This window comes from Barbus barbus, assembly GCF_936440315.1.
Source record: "Barbus barbus genome assembly, chromosome: 11".
Lineage (NCBI taxonomy): Eukaryota > Metazoa > Chordata > Actinopteri > Cypriniformes > Cyprinidae > Barbus > Barbus barbus.
In genome coordinates, this window is record NC_136739.1 from 7,751,613 (window position 1) to 7,772,475 (window position 20,863).

General features: G+C 37.4%; 1 protein-coding gene across 2 annotated transcripts in view; it reads left to right on the forward strand.

The window, feature by feature from the left end:
- Positions 1–20,863, forward strand: part of LOC306877057 (dedicator of cytokinesis protein 9-like) — a 98,014-nt gene that overhangs the window by 53,473 nt on the left and 23,678 nt on the right. For both annotated transcript variants that reach the window (XM_079428584.1, XM_079428583.1), the window contains 23 exons: positions 1,772–1,946; positions 2,170–2,222; positions 4,478–4,552; positions 4,743–4,883; positions 4,966–5,178; positions 6,175–6,297; positions 6,617–6,699; positions 7,976–8,098; positions 8,340–8,419; positions 8,543–8,730; positions 10,307–10,372; positions 10,853–10,945; positions 11,044–11,167; positions 11,355–11,473; positions 12,567–12,656; positions 12,748–12,834; positions 12,929–13,044; positions 13,743–13,812; positions 13,932–14,054; positions 14,663–14,734; positions 14,925–15,071; positions 17,842–17,925; positions 18,066–18,177. In XM_079428584.1, the coding sequence (XP_079284710.1) occupies positions 1,772–1,946; positions 2,170–2,222; positions 4,478–4,552; positions 4,743–4,883; positions 4,966–5,178; positions 6,175–6,297; positions 6,617–6,699; positions 7,976–8,098; positions 8,340–8,419; positions 8,543–8,730; positions 10,307–10,372; positions 10,853–10,945; positions 11,044–11,167; positions 11,355–11,473; positions 12,567–12,656; positions 12,748–12,834; positions 12,929–13,044; positions 13,743–13,812; positions 13,932–14,054; positions 14,663–14,734; positions 14,925–15,071; positions 17,842–17,925; positions 18,066–18,177 (2,557 nt within the window). The remainder of the gene's footprint in view (positions 1–1,771; positions 1,947–2,169; positions 2,223–4,477; positions 4,553–4,742; positions 4,884–4,965; positions 5,179–6,174; positions 6,298–6,616; positions 6,700–7,975; positions 8,099–8,339; positions 8,420–8,542; positions 8,731–10,306; positions 10,373–10,852; positions 10,946–11,043; positions 11,168–11,354; positions 11,474–12,566; positions 12,657–12,747; positions 12,835–12,928; positions 13,045–13,742; positions 13,813–13,931; positions 14,055–14,662; positions 14,735–14,924; positions 15,072–17,841; positions 17,926–18,065; positions 18,178–20,863) is intronic.

Below are 20,863 nucleotides of genomic sequence, written 5' to 3' on the forward strand. Positions count from 1 at the left end.
TCAGTTAAGCAGGTAAAAAGTCTGGAGTTGATTCTAAGTATGCCATTTGCATTTGGAAGCCGTTGCTGTGAACCCACATTGTGCGGTCAAATGATCTCTCCATAAAAGTGGAACAGACAATTGTTAGACCTCAAAAACAAAACAAATCCATCAGAGAGATAGCAGGAACATTAGGAGTGGCTAAATCAATAGTTTGGTACATTCTGAGAAAAAAAAAAAGAAAGCACTGGTGAGCTCAACAACATAAAAAGGCCTGGACGTCCACGGAGGACAACGGTGGTGGATGATCGGAGGATCCTCTCCATGGTAAAGAAAAACCCTTTCACAACATCCAGCCAAGAGAAGAACACTCTCCAGGGGGTAGACGTATCACTGTCAAAGTCTACAATCAAGAGAAGGCTTCACAAGAGCAAATACAGAGGGTTCAACACAAGGTGCAAACAAGGCCAGATTAGACTTTGCCTAAAAACATCTAACAAAAACAGACCACTTCTGAAAAAGCATTCTTTGGACGGCTGAAATTAAGATCAACCTGTACCAGAATGATGGGGAGAAAAAAGAATGGAGAAGACTTGTAACAGCTCATGATCCAAAGCATACAACATCATCTGTGAGCAGTGTGATGGCATGAGCATGCATGGCTTCCAGTGGCACTGGGTCACTGGTGTTTAGTGATGGCGTGACAGAAGACAGAAGCAGCCGGATGAATTATGAAGTGTATAGGGATATACTCTGTGCCCAGATTCAGTCAAATGGAGCAAAGTTGATTGGGTGGCGCTTCATAGTACAAATGGACGATGACCAAAAACATACTGCAAAAGCAACCCAGGATTTTTTGAAGGTAAAAAAGTGGAACGTTCTGCAATAGCCAAGTCAATCTCCTGATCTCAACCCGACTGAGCATGCATTTCACTCTTTGAAGACAAACTAAAGGCAGAAAGACTCACAAACAAACCACAACTGAAGCCAGCTGCAGTAAAGGCCTGGCAAAGCATCACAAAGGAGAAAACTCAGTCTCTGGTGAAGTCCATGAGTTCCAGACTTAAGACAGTCATTGCCTGCAAAGGATTCTCAAAAAAAAAATAAAAAATTAACATTTTATTTATGATTATATTTATTTGTCCAATTACATTTGAGCCCCTGAAAATGGGGGACTGTGTATAAAATGGTTGTAATTCCTAAGCTTTTTATGTTATATTTTGTTCAACCCCTTGAATTAAAACTCAAAGTCTGCACTTCAGTTTCATCTTAATTGTTTTATTTTAATTCTATTCTGGTGGCATACAGAGCCATTTTTTTTTTTTTTTTTTTTGATCTGATCTCAGTGCATTCTTTGTGGCAAAAATACACAGCTCTGCCAGCTGAGTAAGCAGCCGTGAGGAGCTTCACAGGAGAAATCCCCGACTGCTGAGGGGTCAAAAGTTGGATTCCTGCATTTTTCTCTGGTTGTCTTTGCCTGACCAGATGCTCTTGCTCTTATGTTTTTAAACCCATCCCTTTAAAGACACTTAACCCCTCTGTAAGAACTGCCCCGGGCAGGGTTGGGAATCTGTCGTCCTCCGTATGGAAATTATCTCACTTATTTCCCAGGCTTCTGGGAAGGTTCTACAACATTACATGACTCAAGTTGTACAAATTATCATCTGAATCTTGCTTATGTAGCATTCATGATACACCTCAAAAGTCATCTACTTGAGAAGTTTGTGGCAGTTTTTACTGTGGTAAATGTATCATCGTGTGAGTTCATTTAGAATTTGTTTTGTATGTGCAGAACAATCGTGTGCGGAGGTTTGCGTTTGAGCTGAAGATGCAAGATAAGAGTGGCTATGTTTTGGCCGCTGACTCTGAGAGCGAGATGGACGACTGGATCAGCACCCTCAACAAAATCCTCAACAGCAGTTTTGAGCTCGCCATGCAGGACAAGAGGAACGGAGACTTACACGATGGTGTGTGTGTGTGTGTGTGCAGATTATCAAGAACCCTTAGTCATCTGTTCATTTTAGACACATTTAGATGCACATTCCTGAAGAAAAACACACACAAACCACACTGACCTCCACACATGGGAGTGACTGTATACACAATGACAAAGAGACATGACTGTCCCTCAGAGAGTTACTGTGGTTACTGTGTGGTGTAATGACTTTCTTCTGTCTGTCTCTGTTGTAGATGATGAACAGGCGAAAAGCGATCACTCCTCTAGCAGTATGGACAGTTTTCAGGTAGGTCACACTTGTTCAGAAACAGCGTTGACCCTCGAGTGTGAGAGAAACTCAAATCTGACTGAACACAGAAATCATCACACTACAGCTGAGATTGAGTGGGATTTTTTGTGTATTCTTGGTCTGTAGCTAGACTTTTGACTGTCATTTTAAAGTCTGGTCCACTTGGCATCTTATTCTGGCCAAGAACCACCCACTGAGACTGGAAGGGCTGTTTGATAGACTTAATTTAACATTAAGGGATGGAAAACTGAAAATCTCGAAGTAAAGCAGAATATAAAGGTGTGCAAGAGGAAATCTTGCTTACTTGTTACTAAGGCTTTCAGAACAACTGTGAATATCTTGTGAAGTTTTAATGCTATGAGCACCAGCAACTTTGTCCATTTCAGAAACCAGTTCTAAAGGCTAAAGGTGCGGTCACATTTATCATTGTTATGTGAAATTTCACAGGTGAATTCCATTCACTTCAGTAGCAATATGCGTTGAGTTTGGAGGAAATTGAATTTCGCCTGGGGGCGAAAAAGTTCCCCATGTAGATTTTACTCATTTTCAAATTGGTCACGTGGATTCGCTGCACTGATGTACAGAAAGCTGCTTGGTTTGAAAATGACTTCTGTGTGAGCTGTGCTTTGTACATCACTACACTATGGAAAATGGTCATATTTTATTAAATGGCCACTCAGACCGCTGACTTGTGAGATAATGCGCTTAACATAGCGCTGGATGGTTTCTATTCTCCATCTCCGGCAAAAAAGTCCCTTTTTTAAAATAGTCTTTGATCTCCGGTACATTTGAGCGTATTACCTCAGTTTACGCAGTCATTTCCCTCGAATCACCACATCTTGATGAATAACTTCAAAATGACAACATTTATGACCAGATGCACATTTTTCCAAGAATACATTAAACAATTCTCAGTCCGGTTGAAGCATACTAAACTCAACACAACAACGTAATCCCGATAGAATAGGAACAAAGCCATGAATCCGAGTCATCTCTCGTTTATTTCCCAAGGCACATTATACAACGTACATTTACGCCATCACATTAATAATGCAAAGGAGAGCAAGTAGAAAATACAACATTACAATAACAATAATAGCAGAAAAAATCACGCGGAGAGTCAAAATGCACAGCCAGCACCAAACGGACAGAATGGCAAAGCTAACGTTAACTGAATTATAACTGCCACTTAGAATTAAACAAACTTGTATTTGTGATGACCTGAGCTGGCCTAACAGTTAATTGTGAAATGTTTGCACTTTGTAGAGTACAGTACCGGCAGTTCAAGCATTTTCATAGGATCTAATTTGCAATAAATATTTTATTCTCGAATTAATTCTTGTTAAGTACGGCCGCTGTTTTCACCAGAAAAACATTTACCCTAAAAGCGCCAATCCGGAGGCCAGAAACGCGGAAGTGTGAAAAAGGCTAATTCAGCTGTAAGCAGCTCTACAAAAGAAAACAGTGTTGGTATAAAGCACAAGTCAGTTCAGTGTTGATTCAGTTCAGTTCAATAACAGTGTCAATGTTGCAGAGTTCATCAATTGTGAAATTAATTTAAATTGAGTGATAAAACGGCTCTACAGAAGTATTGTCATTATCAGCACAATTTAGTTTCAAGTTTTGTTCTCATCCAATAGTGTGAGTGCTGTCAAATCATTAATATTGCTATATATTAAGAGTCTTTAAAAGCTCAACTGAACAAACCAAATGCGACAAGCAAGAAACCCAAACTCCATTAGGTGATACTGTAGTAATGGAGGAAAAACTTTTGTTGGCCAAAATTTAGAAACCAAACATTTTTTCAATAATCTCTTCATACTATCAAAATAATGCGTTTGGGAAAGGGAAGTGGTGACCCATACTTGGAATTTGTGCTCTGCATTTAACCCATCCAAGTGTACACACAGTAGTGAACATACACCCGGAGCAGTGGGCAGCCAATACTGCGGCGCCCGGGGAGCAGTTGGGGGTGCCTTGCTCAAGGGTCTCACCTCAGTCGTGGTATTGAGGGTGGAGAGAGTGTTGGTTATTCACTCCCCCACCTACAATCCCTGCCGGACCTGAGACTCGAACCCACGACCTTCAGGTTACAAGTCAAACTCTCTATCCATTAGGCCACGACTGCCCTTAATGTGTGATCTCCCAGAAAGATGTTTTAGTCCAGATTGTACAGTCATCATCAAACACAACTTAGAGAATATAGCATGTAAATGCACATATGAAAATATCTCTCTTGCTCTGTTCTCCAGAGTGCCAGAGACATCGAGAGCAAGATGAGAAATGATACACGGCTAAAACTCTTTACACTGGACCCAGACTTACAGGTACAGCAAATCAGCATCTTACAATGAATTCTGAAGGATCATGTGACACTGAAGACTGGAGTAATGATGGAGTAAAATTCAGTTTTGCATCACAGGAATAGAGACTGTTTTTTCAAAAAATTTCCTGACCCCAAAGTTTTGAACGGTAGTGTATGTCGATAGATGAATCTCATGAACTCATCTTCCACAGAAACTGGATTTCTCCAGGATCGAGCCAGATGTAAAGCCTTTTGAGGAAAAGTTTGGGAAGCGAATCTTGGTGAACTGTAACGACCTGTCCTTCAACCTGCAGAGCTGTGTGGCGGAAAATGAAGAGGGGCCAACCACTAATGTACTTTACCTTACTAAATATGGTTTCCAGCCATTTCCATCACAGTAAACCAACTTTTGAGAGTTTCTGGTTTGCATTGCAGGTCGAGCCCTTCTTCGTCTCTCTGTCGTTGTTTGATATTCAAAGTGGACGCAAAATCTCCTCAGACTTCCATGTGGATATGAACCATCCGTCTGTGAAAGTGCTGCTGCCCCCGTCAGGAGCTCACAACAGCACCGCAGTGCCAGACAGTCCACAAGCAGCTCAACCGACAGCCAACAGCCTGACAGAGAGCGCCATTCAGTTTCCACGACAGGTGAGGACACACTGAACAAGAGATCCAATCTCTGTCAACAGCAACTGTGACCTGCTATTGATAAACACACAAAATCATTTTGGTTCATCCCTCAAATGAAATCCATTTACATTTACATAAGCCACTTTTTTTAACATCGGTTTTGATCATAATGACCACAAATCCATTTATTTTTAGGATTCTAGCCCTTTAAATGCCACATTGTTTTTTTTATGGAAAAACACGCACAAAATATCTCACATTTCCAAATACTAAAATGCTGAATGTTTTATTTTTCTTTTTTTCTACAGTCTTTGGATAAATCAGAGATTAGAAACAATAATAATTTTAATACATGTATTATTTTTTTTGTGCCGTGTCAGACCTTTTGGAAAATAGTATAAAAATTAAGATTTTGAAAATAGTACAAGTTTTCAAGCCTATTAATAAAAAAAATATATTTTTATGCTTAAATTGTACTAGAATTAAATGTTTTAATAGGGACATTTTGTTGTTAAGGTCCTGAGTGTAAATGAGGGTGAAATATTAAAATTCTAATAAAATACACATTTTTGGGATGCTAAGGACGCTCCTGGGGTAATGTTTAACTCTCTTCTGCTCAACAAGGCTGCATTTATTTGATTATAAAATACAGTAAATACAGTAATTTTGTGAAATATTATTACAAAAATAATTAAAATATATATATATATTTTTTTATACATCATAAAATGTAATTTATTCCTTCAGAAATCTTTCTAATATGCTGATTTGCTGCTCAAGAAACATTTCTTATTATCCATTATATTTCTGTAGAAACAGTGTTGCTTTTTCCCCAGTCACTTTACTGTTACTGATCAATTTAATGCATCATTGCTTTTAATGCATCATTGCTAAATAAAAGCATTTCATTTAAAAAATATTACTGACCCCAAATACTTGTGTACATTAAACATTACAATCCTTGTTTGTGGAAATCTTTTACATTCAGTTTTTTTTAATAATTTCTGTCTCTAGGGAGTGTTTTCGGTGACCTGTCCGCACCCTGACATCTTCTTGGTCGCTCGGATAGAAAAGGTCTTACAGGGTGGAATAGCACATTGTGCCGAGCCTTATATGAAGAACTCAGACTCTGCTAAGGTACCGCTGCTGTGTGTGTGTGTGTGATATCACTTTTAGGCCTCTGGAAAAAGCCAAAAAATGTGGATAAAACCAGATGTAGGCGAGTGTTTTTAAAGCTCTCAGATTTCTGGATCAGATACTCAGATATACTAGCCCTTCTCTGCCTAGAGACCTGTCATGCTCTTTCCATTCTGGGTGTGTTAGAGTAATATAAATCAGATACAAATAATGTGAAAGGCTTTTGACAGTGCCATTTGAAATTACATGCTTTTTGCAAACCTAATTACAGACCTGCATTTCTTTAAAAGTGCAATTCTTTTCTTTCCCCTCTCCTTAGGCTGCTCAGAAGGTTTTAAAGAACGCTAAAATGGCCTGCAGCCGGCTGGGTCAGTACCGAATGCCGTTTGCATGGGCCGCTAGGTGAGACACACTGACTTTTTATTAGAATAAGCTCTTGAAAGTCAAACACAGATGGTGGAAGTCACTTATTCTGGTGCAGATATTTACATGCCATTAGCAGGACAGTTTTGATTGTGAGATTGTGGAGGATGCGGATGCATCACTGTATCACTGTGGAAATCCAGGCAGCTCACTTACTGAACTACACTGCGCATCTGGATAAGTGCCTCTTTTAACAACAAAACTGTTAATAAGTGTCATATTTTATACCAAAATCTAAAGAAATCAGAAATTATATTTTGCATGAAGAAATTATTAATCTATTTTTAAGGCCATTATGATTTTTTTTAACATTGTAACATAATAAGACTACTGCAATATATTACTTAATTTTTTTAAATTGCTTAAATTATAAAGTATAATTTGTAAATGTACAATGTGGTAGTATGTATTGTACTGAATTTAATTTAATAATAATAGTAATAATAATGCAAGTATTTTTTAAAGGGGTAATCAGGGGACATAAGTTGTTTGAACTGAAATGTGTGTTGGCAGTGTGTGTACACAACGACCCTATAATGATAAAGATCCACCCAGTGTTTTTTTTTTAATCTCGTTAAATCATTTCCCCTTTCTCATATCGAGCCGATCTCAGATGCCTGTATGTGTGGCGTCACACAGACCCAGGCCCCTCCCACGATTGTTGATTGACACTAGCGTTTTACCTTAGACCCGCCCTGAGTGAGCTGTGATCAGTCCGCCATTGTTTCGATCCCGGAGCAGGAGTAGACAAGAATGGTTCCTAAACGATTGAGGTGTTCTGTTTGATGTAATAATGAAAAGTCGTCATTTACTCCCAACATCTGAGCCACTGAAGATGCAGTGGATTACCTTTGTTTTTGAAGGGAATGTGCCCCCGATCTGCCTAAATGCGTCTATGTTCGCGCGAATCATTCGTGATCCAGCCTCACCTACAGAAGAAGTGAGTATAAGGTTCTTTTATGAATCTTTGCAAATCGCTTTTCCTAATAACTGGCTACTTAGCAAGTTTCACGATGAATGCGGCCAAAGTTTACCGTCTCTCAGAGAGCGGCTCGGAAGAGTTTTTGTTCCTGTTTTGTTCTGGTAAAGGGTGTCGGTTGTAGTTTTTAAGCCATACCATTAAGTTTATTTTTCCAATAGGATGTTACAGATGATCTGGGCAGGATGTGTGTGTCTGTGTGTGCTGTTATCTCTTTACCCGAGTGGAAAAATGGCATAACACACCAGCAGGATGAGCTTTGTGTTTGTTTCTCAGGCCGCTGTTTAAGGATGCCTCTGGGATGTTGGACAAGAGCGCTCGATTCTCGGCTCTCTACCGGCAAGATGGCAACAAGCTCTCCAACGAGGACATGTTCAGACTGCTCACAGACTTCAGGAAGTCAGTTCTACAGTCATACGCTCCAATAATAACACTCTTGTAGTGTTTCAGGTGTTTAGTGTTTGCATGACCTGCAGAATGATGTTGTACACACTCTTGTTCAGCTCACTAGAAAAATGGTATTGTTTTTCTCTCTTCTGTCAGGGGTGTTGATATTTTAGAAACAGAATAGCCTCTCTTCGTCTCCGTCAGGCGTTCACGCTTGTTTATTTTCCCTCCTTCGTGCTTTTTCTTCTCTCAGACCAGAAAAGATGGCCAAGCTGCCTGTTATTCTGGGTAATTTGGATGTTACAGTCGATAACGTCGCACCAGATCTCACAAGTAAGTCTTTCATATGCTTTTCTAAATGTCTCTCTGCATCAAACGCCCTTTTTTAATGTTTGGATTGTTTCAGGTCGCCTACCTGCTGCTTCTCACTGATTGGTTGATCTCTTGTGTGTGTAGATTGTGTCACGCCCTCCTATCTTCCTCTTCGTCAGACGGAAGTTGCAGACTGGGGCAGGATGGTGTTTGAGGTGGAGGAGTTTGTGCCATCGATCGCTAAATGCTCCCAGCCTTTCACAATTTACAACAATCACCTGTATGTGTATCCACGACATCTCAAATACGACAGCCAGAAGAGCTTCACCAAGGTAAAAACCATGCTAAATTACTCAACTCACTGCCCAGACTTCCTTTTCTGTAGCGCAAGGGTGTCAGACTACTGGAGAGCCACAGTCCTATTGAGTTTATGTTGTCATTCATTTACCTCAGAAGTCAGATATCAGAGCTGGGAATGATTTAACACCTGAGTCAAGGTTATACCGTGATGGACGCCTCCATTGTTACCAATACCAATACTGCAAAAAAATATTTTCTAACTTAGTATTTTTGTCTTGTTTTCTAGTATAAATATCTAAACATTCTTGAATCAAGATGCATTTACTTGACAAGTAAAATGACTTAAGATATTAAGTCTTTGTTTTCTAAAAATAAATGATCAAAATTTAGTTTGTTTTTGCTTAAAACAAGCAAAAATATCTGTCAGTGGGGTAAGACAAATATTCTTAATTCAAAGGCTAAACAAGATAATTTTTCTTGCCCCATTGGCAGATATTTTGACTTGTTTTAAGCAAAAACTAACTAAACTTTATTTCTTTTTTATTTATTTTTTCAGAAAATATAATTAAAAATATTTTAAGTAATTTTACTTATAAAATAAATGCATCTTGATTCAAGAATTTGTAGATAATTTTATACTAGAAAAGTAAAAGTAGGAAAATACGAAGTAAGAAAATTACTTTTTGCAGTGAATCGATAAAACCATATAAAAAACTGTATTTAGCACAGATAATGCAGAATTATCATGTGCACTGATAGCAGTTGGATAGTATGTGCACCACTGAGTTTACTGAGACGCAGACAAACAGAAGTGCTAACAAACAATGTATTGCTACTGTTTTATGAATGTTGACATGCTGAGTAGCCTTTTGGGATTCTGAACTCAGAGTTTCCAAGTGAGAACTCTGACTTGAGGAGACGTTCCAGTTAAAAGTTCCTTTTGGGAAAAGGAATTTCTAACTTCTGAGTACAAAAATGGAACACAGCAGTACTTCCAACACACATAAAATAAGCCTGAAGGACTTGATTAGCTGCATGCATTTAATTAAGGTTGTCCCTCCAGGAACTGAGTTTAAGAACATTATGGGAAAAATGCAGAAATTGATCTGAACAAATATTCTTCTCAATATTTAAACATATGCAGTGGAAATTACAGGCTTTAACAAGTGTAATGAGACATTAGGGAAATCTGAAAAGTAAAAAAAAAATTAACAAGCTACGGGACACTAGTGCTTTTCTGTTGCCATCAAACAAGAGAAGGACTTTGATGTATCTCAGGAATAAATCAGTCAAACAGTCACTGGCAAAATCACTTCAAGTATGCAATGGAGAGCTACATCCAAAACACTAATTTGGCTTAAATACAGGATGGGGAGACCAGCTTCAGCCATTTATTTTAATTGTACTTTATTAGCTTTTCATCAACACATTTATGTAGTGTCATATAAATGTCCAATACACAATGTTTTACTAATAGATTCTGTTTAAAATTCACAGGACTTGTGTAGCAAAAGTATGTAGGATAAGTACAGTTGCTAAAGTAGGATCAGTATCCTCGGTGAAGTATTAGTTGAGTGTATTTCATGTTCATGTTTCTTGTAATTCCAGGCCAGAAATATCGCTCTATGTCTTGAATTCAGAGATTCGGATGAAGAGGACGCTCTCCCACTGAAGGTAATGTCTCACACAAACACTCAGTTCAGTGCTTGGAGTGATTTTACAACAAAACTCCATTTGTTTTATAAGATGACAGCAAGTCATATGTTGCCATTAATGCCATATGACAGGTTCAATATACAGTATGCTAACTTTCAAGAGTTTAAAGAGGTAGGTAAGATTTTTGATAGAAATGAATACTTTTATTCAGCAAAGAAGTATTAAATTGATCAAGAGTGACAGCAAAGACTTACATTGTTAGAAAACAAAACAAAAACATTTTAAATAAATCTTTATGAATGTTCTATTCATCAAAGAATCCAGAAATAAATGTACCTCAGTTTACACAAAATTTTATATATAATATATATATAATTGTAATATTTTAATATTTCACATTGCTGTTTTTCCTGCATTTTTGATCAAATAAGGCCACCTTGTGTAGTTTGTGTAACTGTAAGGAGTGATCCTGTAGCTGTCTGCGCTCTGTTTTGTTAGTGTATTTATGGGCGTTCAGGAGGGCCTCTGTTCTGTAAGAAAGCATTTGCTCCCGTCTTACACCACCAGCAGAACCCAGAGTTTTATGAAGAGGTGAGATGTTAGATATCTACATATCTACGTTTGTGTTTTCTTATGGTCATACTGTTGTGTTGTCTGTGTGTTTGAACACTCGTTTTTAACATGTCCAGTTTAAGATAGAGTTGCCGGCTCAGCTGACGGACAGACATCATCTTCTGTTCACTCTCTATCACATCAGCTGTGACAGCAACAGCAAAGCCAGCACTAAGAGACGAGAACAGGTGGAGACACAAGGTGAGATACACACTCACATACGACCTTCTCCACTGGACTGAAAATACACAGTGAAAGAGTAAAAAGAGAATCAATATTTATATCCATTATAACTAATTAAGCGCAATGTGTGGGCTGCATATGTTGGCCCTGTTTCTTGCTAAGTACCATTCCACCCACTCATTCTGTTTCTGCGTTGTGTGTGTAGTGGGTTATGCGTGGCTCCCCTTGCTGAAGGATGGCAGAGTCATCATGAATGAACAGCAGGTGGCAGTGGCTGCAAACCTGCCATCAGGTTATCTGAGTTACCAGGACAACAGCAGCAAGGTGAGAGATTTTTTTATTCTTAATGGTGTTTTGTTGTGTTTTTTTGTTGATTTTTGATGTTATTGTTTTGTGTTGATTTTTTGTTTAGTTGTATTATATTGTTTTGTTTTGTTTGGGGTGTTGTTTTTGTGTTTTTGTTTTGTTGTATTATGTTGTTTTGTTTTTATTGTTATATTGTTTTGTTTTATTTTTGTTGTTTTTTTGTTTTTTTGCATTGTGTTATTTTTGTATTTTGTCACTTTGTTTAGGGGTGTCCCCGACTAAGGATTTTCATAGTCGAATCAGAATCTTGCCGATAGTCGACTGATAGTCCAATCATATGTTTGGGGGCGGGGCAAAATACATTACCAAGAGTCAAGTCAGACACTCGACAGTCATAATTACTGATTTTAACAGGGAAAATGTGTTAGTGATGCCTCGCAGATACAAAAATAATGTTTTATGTTTTGATTAAAAGATAGCATTAAATGTCGGCGAAACCCTAAGAATTCACACATTTTTTACAATTGTGCTCTCATTATAACGTTATGTATATGACAGACGTTATTAATGTTCTACCTTTCTGTTTTGAGCTGCGCACGCTGAAGATGACCAGTATAATGAAGCATTTGATTGCAGGTTTTTAATCAATGGGATTTAACTCATCATATCTCATATAGAATATGCTTCATTATTTATACAACATAACATTATATTACGACATATGGGCTATCTGCACAAAATGTGCATGCATGAACGTGTCTGAATGAACTGCTTTTGTGGATGCGTTCTTCAGAAACACGGCAACTAAACTATAAAAATAAACAGCCCTGGACTGCAGCCCATGTTGCCCATAAGGATAATGCGGCCCTGATTTAAGTATTCAGGCATGTATGCTTGAAGTCTGAAATGTGCATCAATGTGTATAAATATTTCAATAATTAATCAACACATATTCACAGTTGCCGACATGTTCGCTGACATGTCGGTTAATGGTCATGTGACTTTCTTTTATAGTAAGCGTTACGTTTTGAAGCATAAAGGCCTTTTCAGATCCATGTTTCCTGTGCATTAATTAAATGTGTGTGTGTGTGTGTGTGTGTGTGTGTTACAGCAGCACACTGGTCAAGAGGTGAAGTGGGTGGATGGTGGGAGGCCACTGCTCAAAGTCACCACACAGCTGGTGTCCACTGTATACACACAGGTATGAAGTGTCCACCTGCACATCTCAGATCAGAATTTTTACATAGTAATCAGATCCAAAATGCTTATTTTTTACTTTTCTTTCTCATCAGGATCAACATCTGCATAACTTCTTTCATCACTGCCAGAGTATTGAATCCACAGGCCAGTCAGGAGGAGAACTGATCAAATACCTGAAGGTACTTGCTGTTTGTCCTTCCTGAGGACGTTTGAGGCCTGGAGGCCACCCATCTCATCCTGAGATCACAGATCTATCTCTCTCATCCTCTGTAGAGTCTGCATGCCATGGAGGCTCATGTGATGGTGAAATTCCTCCCCACCATTTTGAACCAGCTGTTTCGTGTGCTCATCATCTCCGGTCAGGATGATGTTGCTGTGAACGTCACCAGGTCTGAGCTGAGCAGCTTTCACCTGCTGTAGTGTGTCTGTTACAGTGTTATTTTAGTATGGTTAATACACTATTATATTTTTTTTAATTAATACTTTGTATTAATTTTTCTTTTTATATTTTCAATTTTCATTTGCATAGTTTTACTTTTAGTAATTTTATGTGCTTTCTGTTTGTTTGTTTTTTGTATATGTTATATGTTTATAATGCATATAATATGTTTATTATTCTAAATTTAGATTTTAGTTTTATTGTTTTTTTTTTATTTATTTACAGTTAGTCATTTTATTGTTTCACCTTAAAGGGGTCTTATTATGCATTTTCACTTTTTGAATCTTAGTCAGTGTGTAGTGTGCATGTTTGGCCATAAAACGATCTACAAATCTCAAAGTCCACTCCAAAGGGAGATATTTCGTTTTTAAAAAATCCGATTAATCCAAATAATGCGATTTTCGAACCACCAAGCATGAGAGCATGTTCTAGTACCCCCCCCCCCCCCCCCACCCCAAAAAAAAAAAAAAATCAAGACTTTGTAAAAGAGCATAATAGGACCCCTTTGAACATATTTTGTTTATTCGCCAAGACAACATTTCTAATTTTCGTTTAGCTTAAGATTTTCCATCTAATAATTTAATTTAATTTAATTTAATTTTTGTTTTGTACTCATTTTGTCTAACATTTTGTCTCTTCTCTCGTCAGGGTGATGATTCATGTTGTGGCTCAGTGTCATGAAGAGGGTCTGGAGCATCATTTGCGTTCTTATGTAAAAGTGAGCTGCATCATGATACATCACACCTTTGCCTTTGTGATGTAAAACAGGTATTTTTGATTATAACCCTGTGTAATCAACATTCTGGTTTTCTTGTTTTTTCTTTGTTTTTTGAGTAGTACGTTTTGAAGGCTGAGACTAACTTAACCAATGGTAAAACTGTCCATGAGGAACTGGCAAAAGCCATGACCACCATCCTGAAACCCTCGACTGACTTCCTCACCTGCAACAAACTACTGAAGGTACAACCAGCGAATCAGATTCAACATCCCTCACAATAAAGAAGACCTCAAGTTTGTTTTATGAACTAAACTTAAGTTCAAGTATATTTTATTTTCAAGTTTACATTATGTAGTAAGTATACTAAAATCAGTGTACTGGTAGTAAACTTGTAAGTGTATTATTTCAAAACTTTCTAGGTATAAATTGTCCCACTTTTTAGTTGGAAAGAATACCTTTAAGTGTACTTAAAGTGTAGCTGTGGTAATTTTGTGTACACAACTAGTTTTTCTTCCTATTGCAACTATACTGCGAATTATACTACAAGTGGTACTCTGTTTAATAGCTATGTACTTCTAGCTGTCTTTTGAGTTTATGAAAGTACACTGTATAGTACAGTTTGATAGGTTTTATATTGAAAATATATCTGCTTTTGCTAAAAAAAAAAAAAAAGTTTGAATAAACTTCAATTTTTTTTATTACTTATTATTACTTAATCAAAACAACCCAACTGCAGTTTGATTAATATTATTTTGGAATGCACAAAAAAAACATGATTTATGAAAATTAATAAAAACTTGGTTATCTGTTTTTTCAAATGAACTCTTCGTATATTCTCTTTCTCCTCTAGTACTCCTGGTATTTCTTTGAGGTTTTGGTCAAGTGTATGGCTCAGTACCTGATTGAGACGGGCAAGACCAAGGTGAGGATGGGTAGCGTCACCGCATGTTCTTTTATGGGCAAACACCACTTGTGTTCTCACACTAAAATCTAGTTTATTTCTGAACTTCTTCATATGGTCATGTCTATAATCACAAAAAACTCAATTCGGATGTTATTTGCATGGCAGATGTAAGGTAAACCCGTGATTTGACCCCTGCCGTGTCCTTTAGGTGTCTAGGAACCAGCGTTTCTCAGCTACATTCTATCACTCCGTGGAGACCTTAGTGACAATGCTGACGCCTCATATCACACAGAAATACAAAGACAACCTGGACGCAACACGAAACGCCAATCACAGCCTTGCTGTCTTCATCAAGGTGAGCCGAGCTGCTGGTCTCTTTTCATGTTGCTGGAAGACATCAAGCATCAAATCTTCCCTATTAAAAAATAAAACTATAAAATATATTTGAAATATTTATTTTGTACTAAGTATACTACAAATACATTTACATATTTATGTACATTTACATATTTACTTAATAAAAGTATCCTGCAATTGTACTGTTGGGATCAAAGATAATCTGCACAAATTTCCATCATGATCTGACAGAGATAAGGAACAGATATCGGCATCACGAACAGCTGAAGATAAAGAAGTAGAAATGAAAATACAGTCAAGTCGGGAATAGGATTTATGAGTAGCAGAAAAGAAAGTGAAAGACTTAGCAGAAGGGTTTAATAAACGCCAACTGTCCACCAACGAGGATGAGGTTACACATTGCCAAAGTCTGTCAGAACACAAAGCTTGAGAGTGCGATTCCTTTGGTCCAGATCTATCTAGGATATGCGATATTACAGAATTCATATCTGCACCCAATACGATTTCAAAATCTGAAAACTTCAAGAGATAGGTTGACAAAACAGAAAAAAAGTAGGGTCAGGAGTACCTGGGGCATAAACTGAGAGAAACACAATATTCCTATTCTCCACTATTGTTTTTATATGTGTTATTCTACCATTTGTATCACAACCTTTCTCTAAAATAGTAACATTTAAAGTCCTCCGCACCAATATTAGGACACCCTTGGTTTTAGTATCCGAAGATGAGAGAGATACCACTTCATAAAACTTATTATTACACCTGCGTATATCCTCCTCTTTCAAATGGGATTCTTGAAATAACACTATATCAATCTTTCTTCTTCACAAAAAATCCAGAAGACCTGTACGTTTGTGAGGGCCATTTAGGCCATTAATATTACAACTCAGAATATTAAGGTCAGTCATAGGTATCCAAAATAATGACTGCATAATAAGACAAAATACAAGTTTGAAAATAAAACCAGTTGAGTCTACCATTAAACCACCCCTCACCCTCCCCGTTACCATTCAAAAAAACATAAATACATTCCCATGAACTATGGCAGATCAAACCAAGAACAAACCTTGATCTGCCAGCACCCCTTAATATGGTCCGTGGTGTCAACAAAAACCTGCACATTACTGTAGCACCAACATTTGGCCCCATAGTCACATATTGACTAGGTAGTATTTCTATTTTTTTTTTTTTTTTTAAAGAGAAGAGAGATAAAGAATACAACTAAAACAAATAAAATATCATAATCAGTAAGCGATACTGTATGCACAATGAACTATGAATTAAGAAGTGAGCATTAAAATGAAAAGTGAAAGACACATCACCTAACCAATTAGAGCATCTCTTCTCTGATTAGACAGCAAATGTCCAGCTGGAGTTCACTGAGAGTTTGTGGATGAATGGGATCTGAGAAAATCTCTTGCTGTTTCTGGGGAGTGTAGCATTTTAGGTTCATCTTGATTGAGAATGACCTTCAGCGTTGCAGGATAAAGGAGAAAATTCTGGATGCCAACGTATCTCATCTCCTTCCTAATTGGCGCAAATGCACTTCTTCTTTTTGTGGTAACCGTAGAAAAATCTGGAAAGAAAGACAGCGTTGCTCCATCTAAAGTTTTCACCTGGGCGTGTAGTCTGGCAGAATGAGCTCCCTGTCCATGTACTGCAGCAGTTTAAAGATGAAAACCCGTGTTTTAGCGCGATCTGAGGAGAGCCTTGTGTACACACAATGCGCTCGCTCCACTTCAGTCTCTTTGCCCATCGCAGAGCCATGTCGGTAGTGATCTTTTTAAAAAGCTCATCGGGTCGTCCTTTTCAGAACCTTCAGGCAATCTAACAGACACAGATTGCTGCGGCTATTGTGATCCTGCAAGTCCACAACCTGTTGCTCGAGCGCGGCAACTCGCCTATAGTGATCTGCAAAAACTTTCTTTTGTTCTCTCATCTCCCCTGTAAGAAGATCCAGTTTAGAGCATAGTGACTGAACAACTAACATGTGAGAAGCTAACTCGTTCCTCATCGCCGTTAACTCGGTTCTTAGAATGTCCTCAAAGTGTGTAACAGTGTTCGCAATCTTGTCCATCATATCGCTCGCGGTCGGTGGCTTGGATTTCTTCTTAATCGGAGAAGCCGATGGAGACAACTCTTGCTCTTTACGACTGCATGCCATCAGGTAAAGCACCACCAATGAATAAAACTTAAAACGAAAACTCAGCAAAAAGAGGCCAAACGTACGGAGCGCTACTCGAGTGTGACTAGGTTCATGAGCACGTCACGTGACTCGTAAAATATTCCTTTTGGTTTGATTTTATTTGTACAGTAGTTCAACAAAACTATTTGTGATATATTTCAGCAAAATGTACGTCATCAATAGCAGCTTACTTCTGAATTTGGTTCACATCAACCACAAACCAAACACTTCTCACAAAAGCACTTAAGTGTGTTTATGTGAAGCGCTCAGTTCAGATTTCACAACCTTATGATAAAATGAACGTGGATCTGCAATAATCCAGTAATCCTAAAAGACTTTTTTACAATCTCAGAGTAACAAGTTGTACATTTGTCTGAGGCAGTGTTATTTTTCCATTTTAATTTTAATAATGTTATGTTCTTTTGTCATTTGTATTAATTTATGTTTTTATTACTGTTTAGGTGAAATTTTTTCTTTAGTTTTGGTTTTAGTTACAAGTAACTACACTTGGTTTAAAGACAAAAAAGACACATCAGGTGTCTTGAATCAGTCAGTAAACTCAACCATTGTTTGTTTTCACCAGCGCTGTTTTACCTTCATGGACAGAGGGTTTGTCTTCAAGCAGATTAGCAACTACATCAACTGCTTCATGCCCGGAGACGCAAAAGTAATATGCTTCTGCTTTTATATCTCCATTTACACCCATATATGAGATTAGGATTTTTCTTTTTTCTAGTATACATTCCATCTTCTATAATTTCCCATGATGCAGTCTGATGCCTGTCTCTCTGTTTCTTCCTCACTCAGACGCTGTATGAGTTTAAGTTTGAGTTTCTGAAGGTGGTCTGTAATCATGAGCACTACGTTCCTCTCAATCTGCCCATGCCGTTCGGGAAGGGCCGAATCCAGCGCTTTCAAGGTAATCAGTCATTAAAGAGAAGAGAAGAAACACTTATAGTCAAAGACCTTGTTGAATATTGATTGAATAGGACTGAATCGAAGGCTGATGTGAGTTTTTAACATAATTAGTATATTTTATTGTGGCCTTCAAAATAGCCATCTTCCTATAATCCAGTGGTTCTCAAACAGAAGCCTTCAGCTAACATCTAAGGGGGCCTCAAGATTACCTTAATGATTTAAAATAAAACAGAAGGAGCATTAAAATAAGCAACAACAACTACAAATCAAGCCCCCGGTTTCATAGAGAAGGCTTAGTCCCAGACTAAAATGTAAGTCTGAGCTGTTTCAACTGAAAGAAACTTGCAATGACTGATCTTAAAATATATCGGTGCCTTTGTTTTGTCTCAAGATTCACACCAGTAATGTTTTCTCTAAGGCACATTTATACAAATTATTTAAATGTCCTAATTGAACTATGGCCTAAATCCTGGCTCAGTCTAAGCCCAGTCTGTGAAACCAGGTCAAGATTTCTTATTTACATTTTTTCCAAGGTCTTGAAAACCCTGAATATGTTATGTATAATATTAAATTAGACTAGCCAGTATATAACATATTGTCTGATTTCTAGACCTGGAAATGTAATACAAATGATTAAAATCTTATATTTTATATTTTATTTGGGACCTTTGCATCAAAAAGATGAGAACCACTGCTCTAATATAGACTACAGTCAAAATACAATTTTTTAAATTGTATAATATATTTATATTAATCAATAAAGTTTCTAAAAAGTAGTCTATACTTCGACTGCATATTCCAAGACTGAAATTTAGTCACATTCTGTTAAAACATTTATAAGTGTGAAAAACAATTTAATCAATGCTTGTTTTTTGTGCACATGCTCTAAATCAGGGGTCTTCAACTACAATTGTTTGAGGTCCAGTAATGAACCCTCCTCACCAGCTGAGGTCCGGACAATTATGTAGCCTACCTAAAAACATGAATTGATGGTTTTTGCCAGACCATGGTATCTGCAGGATATTTAAATTGAAGACTTTTTAAGACCTGCACAAATAAAAATGACTGTAAAAAAGCATGATTTAGAGATACAGGTTTTCACCAAAACAAAAAGATTTATAAAATGATAAACTTGAAAATTGAGTCATTATTAATTATTATATTTATTTAAACAATTATTATCAATCATTATATTAATTAAATAACATGTAAATATATTTTACTGTCTTATTTGCTTACCTTTATATAATACATTATCTTCTTGTCGATCCACCAGTTCACTTTACAACTCTTTTGTACAACTGTTTGCTGCGTAAAAACATGGGTTGATTTTCGCAATGGTCTGAACAAAACAGCGGACGGGCTGATTGTAAATGCACATTTATTCTCTGCCAGCAGGTGGCGCTTTAGGAACAGCAGAAATAAAGCGGTTTCTCTGGTAACGGCTAGTGATGGGAAGTTCGGATCATTTTACCGACTCGGACCTTTGAGTCTCGTTCAGCAAAATGAACGAATCTTTTTTCGAGTCATTTCGTTCATTTCGTTCATTTTAGCAAAATATAATTCAAATGTTATGTGTTACTTTCCAAACACATCTACTACTTATGCAAACGTTTATCACACTACAAACAATACAAAACTATGCTATAAGAAACAGAAAATATTACTTAATTGTTTACCTGGGTCTTTAGTCTATGATTAGCGCACCACCTCTTATCTGACAAGTGTTCGGGTTTGAGTCGTTCGTTCATCACGTGACAGCCCCATACGCTTAACTAATGCAGCGTGAGCCGGAAAGAGAATTGATTAGTTCTTCGATCGAGTCTCGGGTTTGAGTCGTTCGTTCATCACGTGACAGCCCCGTACGCTTAACTAATGCAGCGTGAGCCGGAAAGAGAATTGATTAGGTCTTCTATATCGAGTCTCGGGTTTGAGTCGTTCGTTCATCACGTGACAGCCCCGTACGCTTAACCAATGCAGCCTGAGCCGGAAAGAGAATTGATTAGGTCTTCTATATCGAGTCTCGGGTTTGAGTCGTTCGTTCATCACGTGACAGCCCCATACGCTTAACCAATGCAGCCTGAGCCGGAAAGAGAATTGATTAGGTCTTCTATATCGAGTCTCGGGTTTGAGTCGTTCGTTCTTTTGTCACGTGACCACTTGCCGGATCAGTACATATCAAATAGGCTACCATAAAGTAAAACTGTATTTTTTTGTATGTTGGATCATATTTAAGAATTATCATAAAATTATCAAAATATGTGTAATAAGCATTTTCCTAGAAATAAAAATGGTCTGTTCATTTTTTTTAATGCAAACATGCCTTAAAGCATGTTCTAAAATATAGCCACAGTGTTATTTTAAAGCTTATTTATTTTTTATTTATTTAAAAAAGGCCTAGCTTGTTGTGCAGTATTTTGTTTTAGTTTTTTAAGGCTCTGTGGCTTTAGTATGTTTTAATTTTCTTGTATTTTTTATTTAAATAGTTTAAATTCATTTTGGAATAGTTATCTTCTTTGCTATAGCTTTTTCTGGCACAAAAATAAACAATAAAAAACAATTCAGGAGTGTGTACAGAGTGTTAATGTCTAAAGTGTCATATGTTACAAAAGTATAGTAAGTAACACTATAGTCCAATCTAAAGGGTTAACTCAAAAGACATAAATACAACAAGGTATTGTATTTTA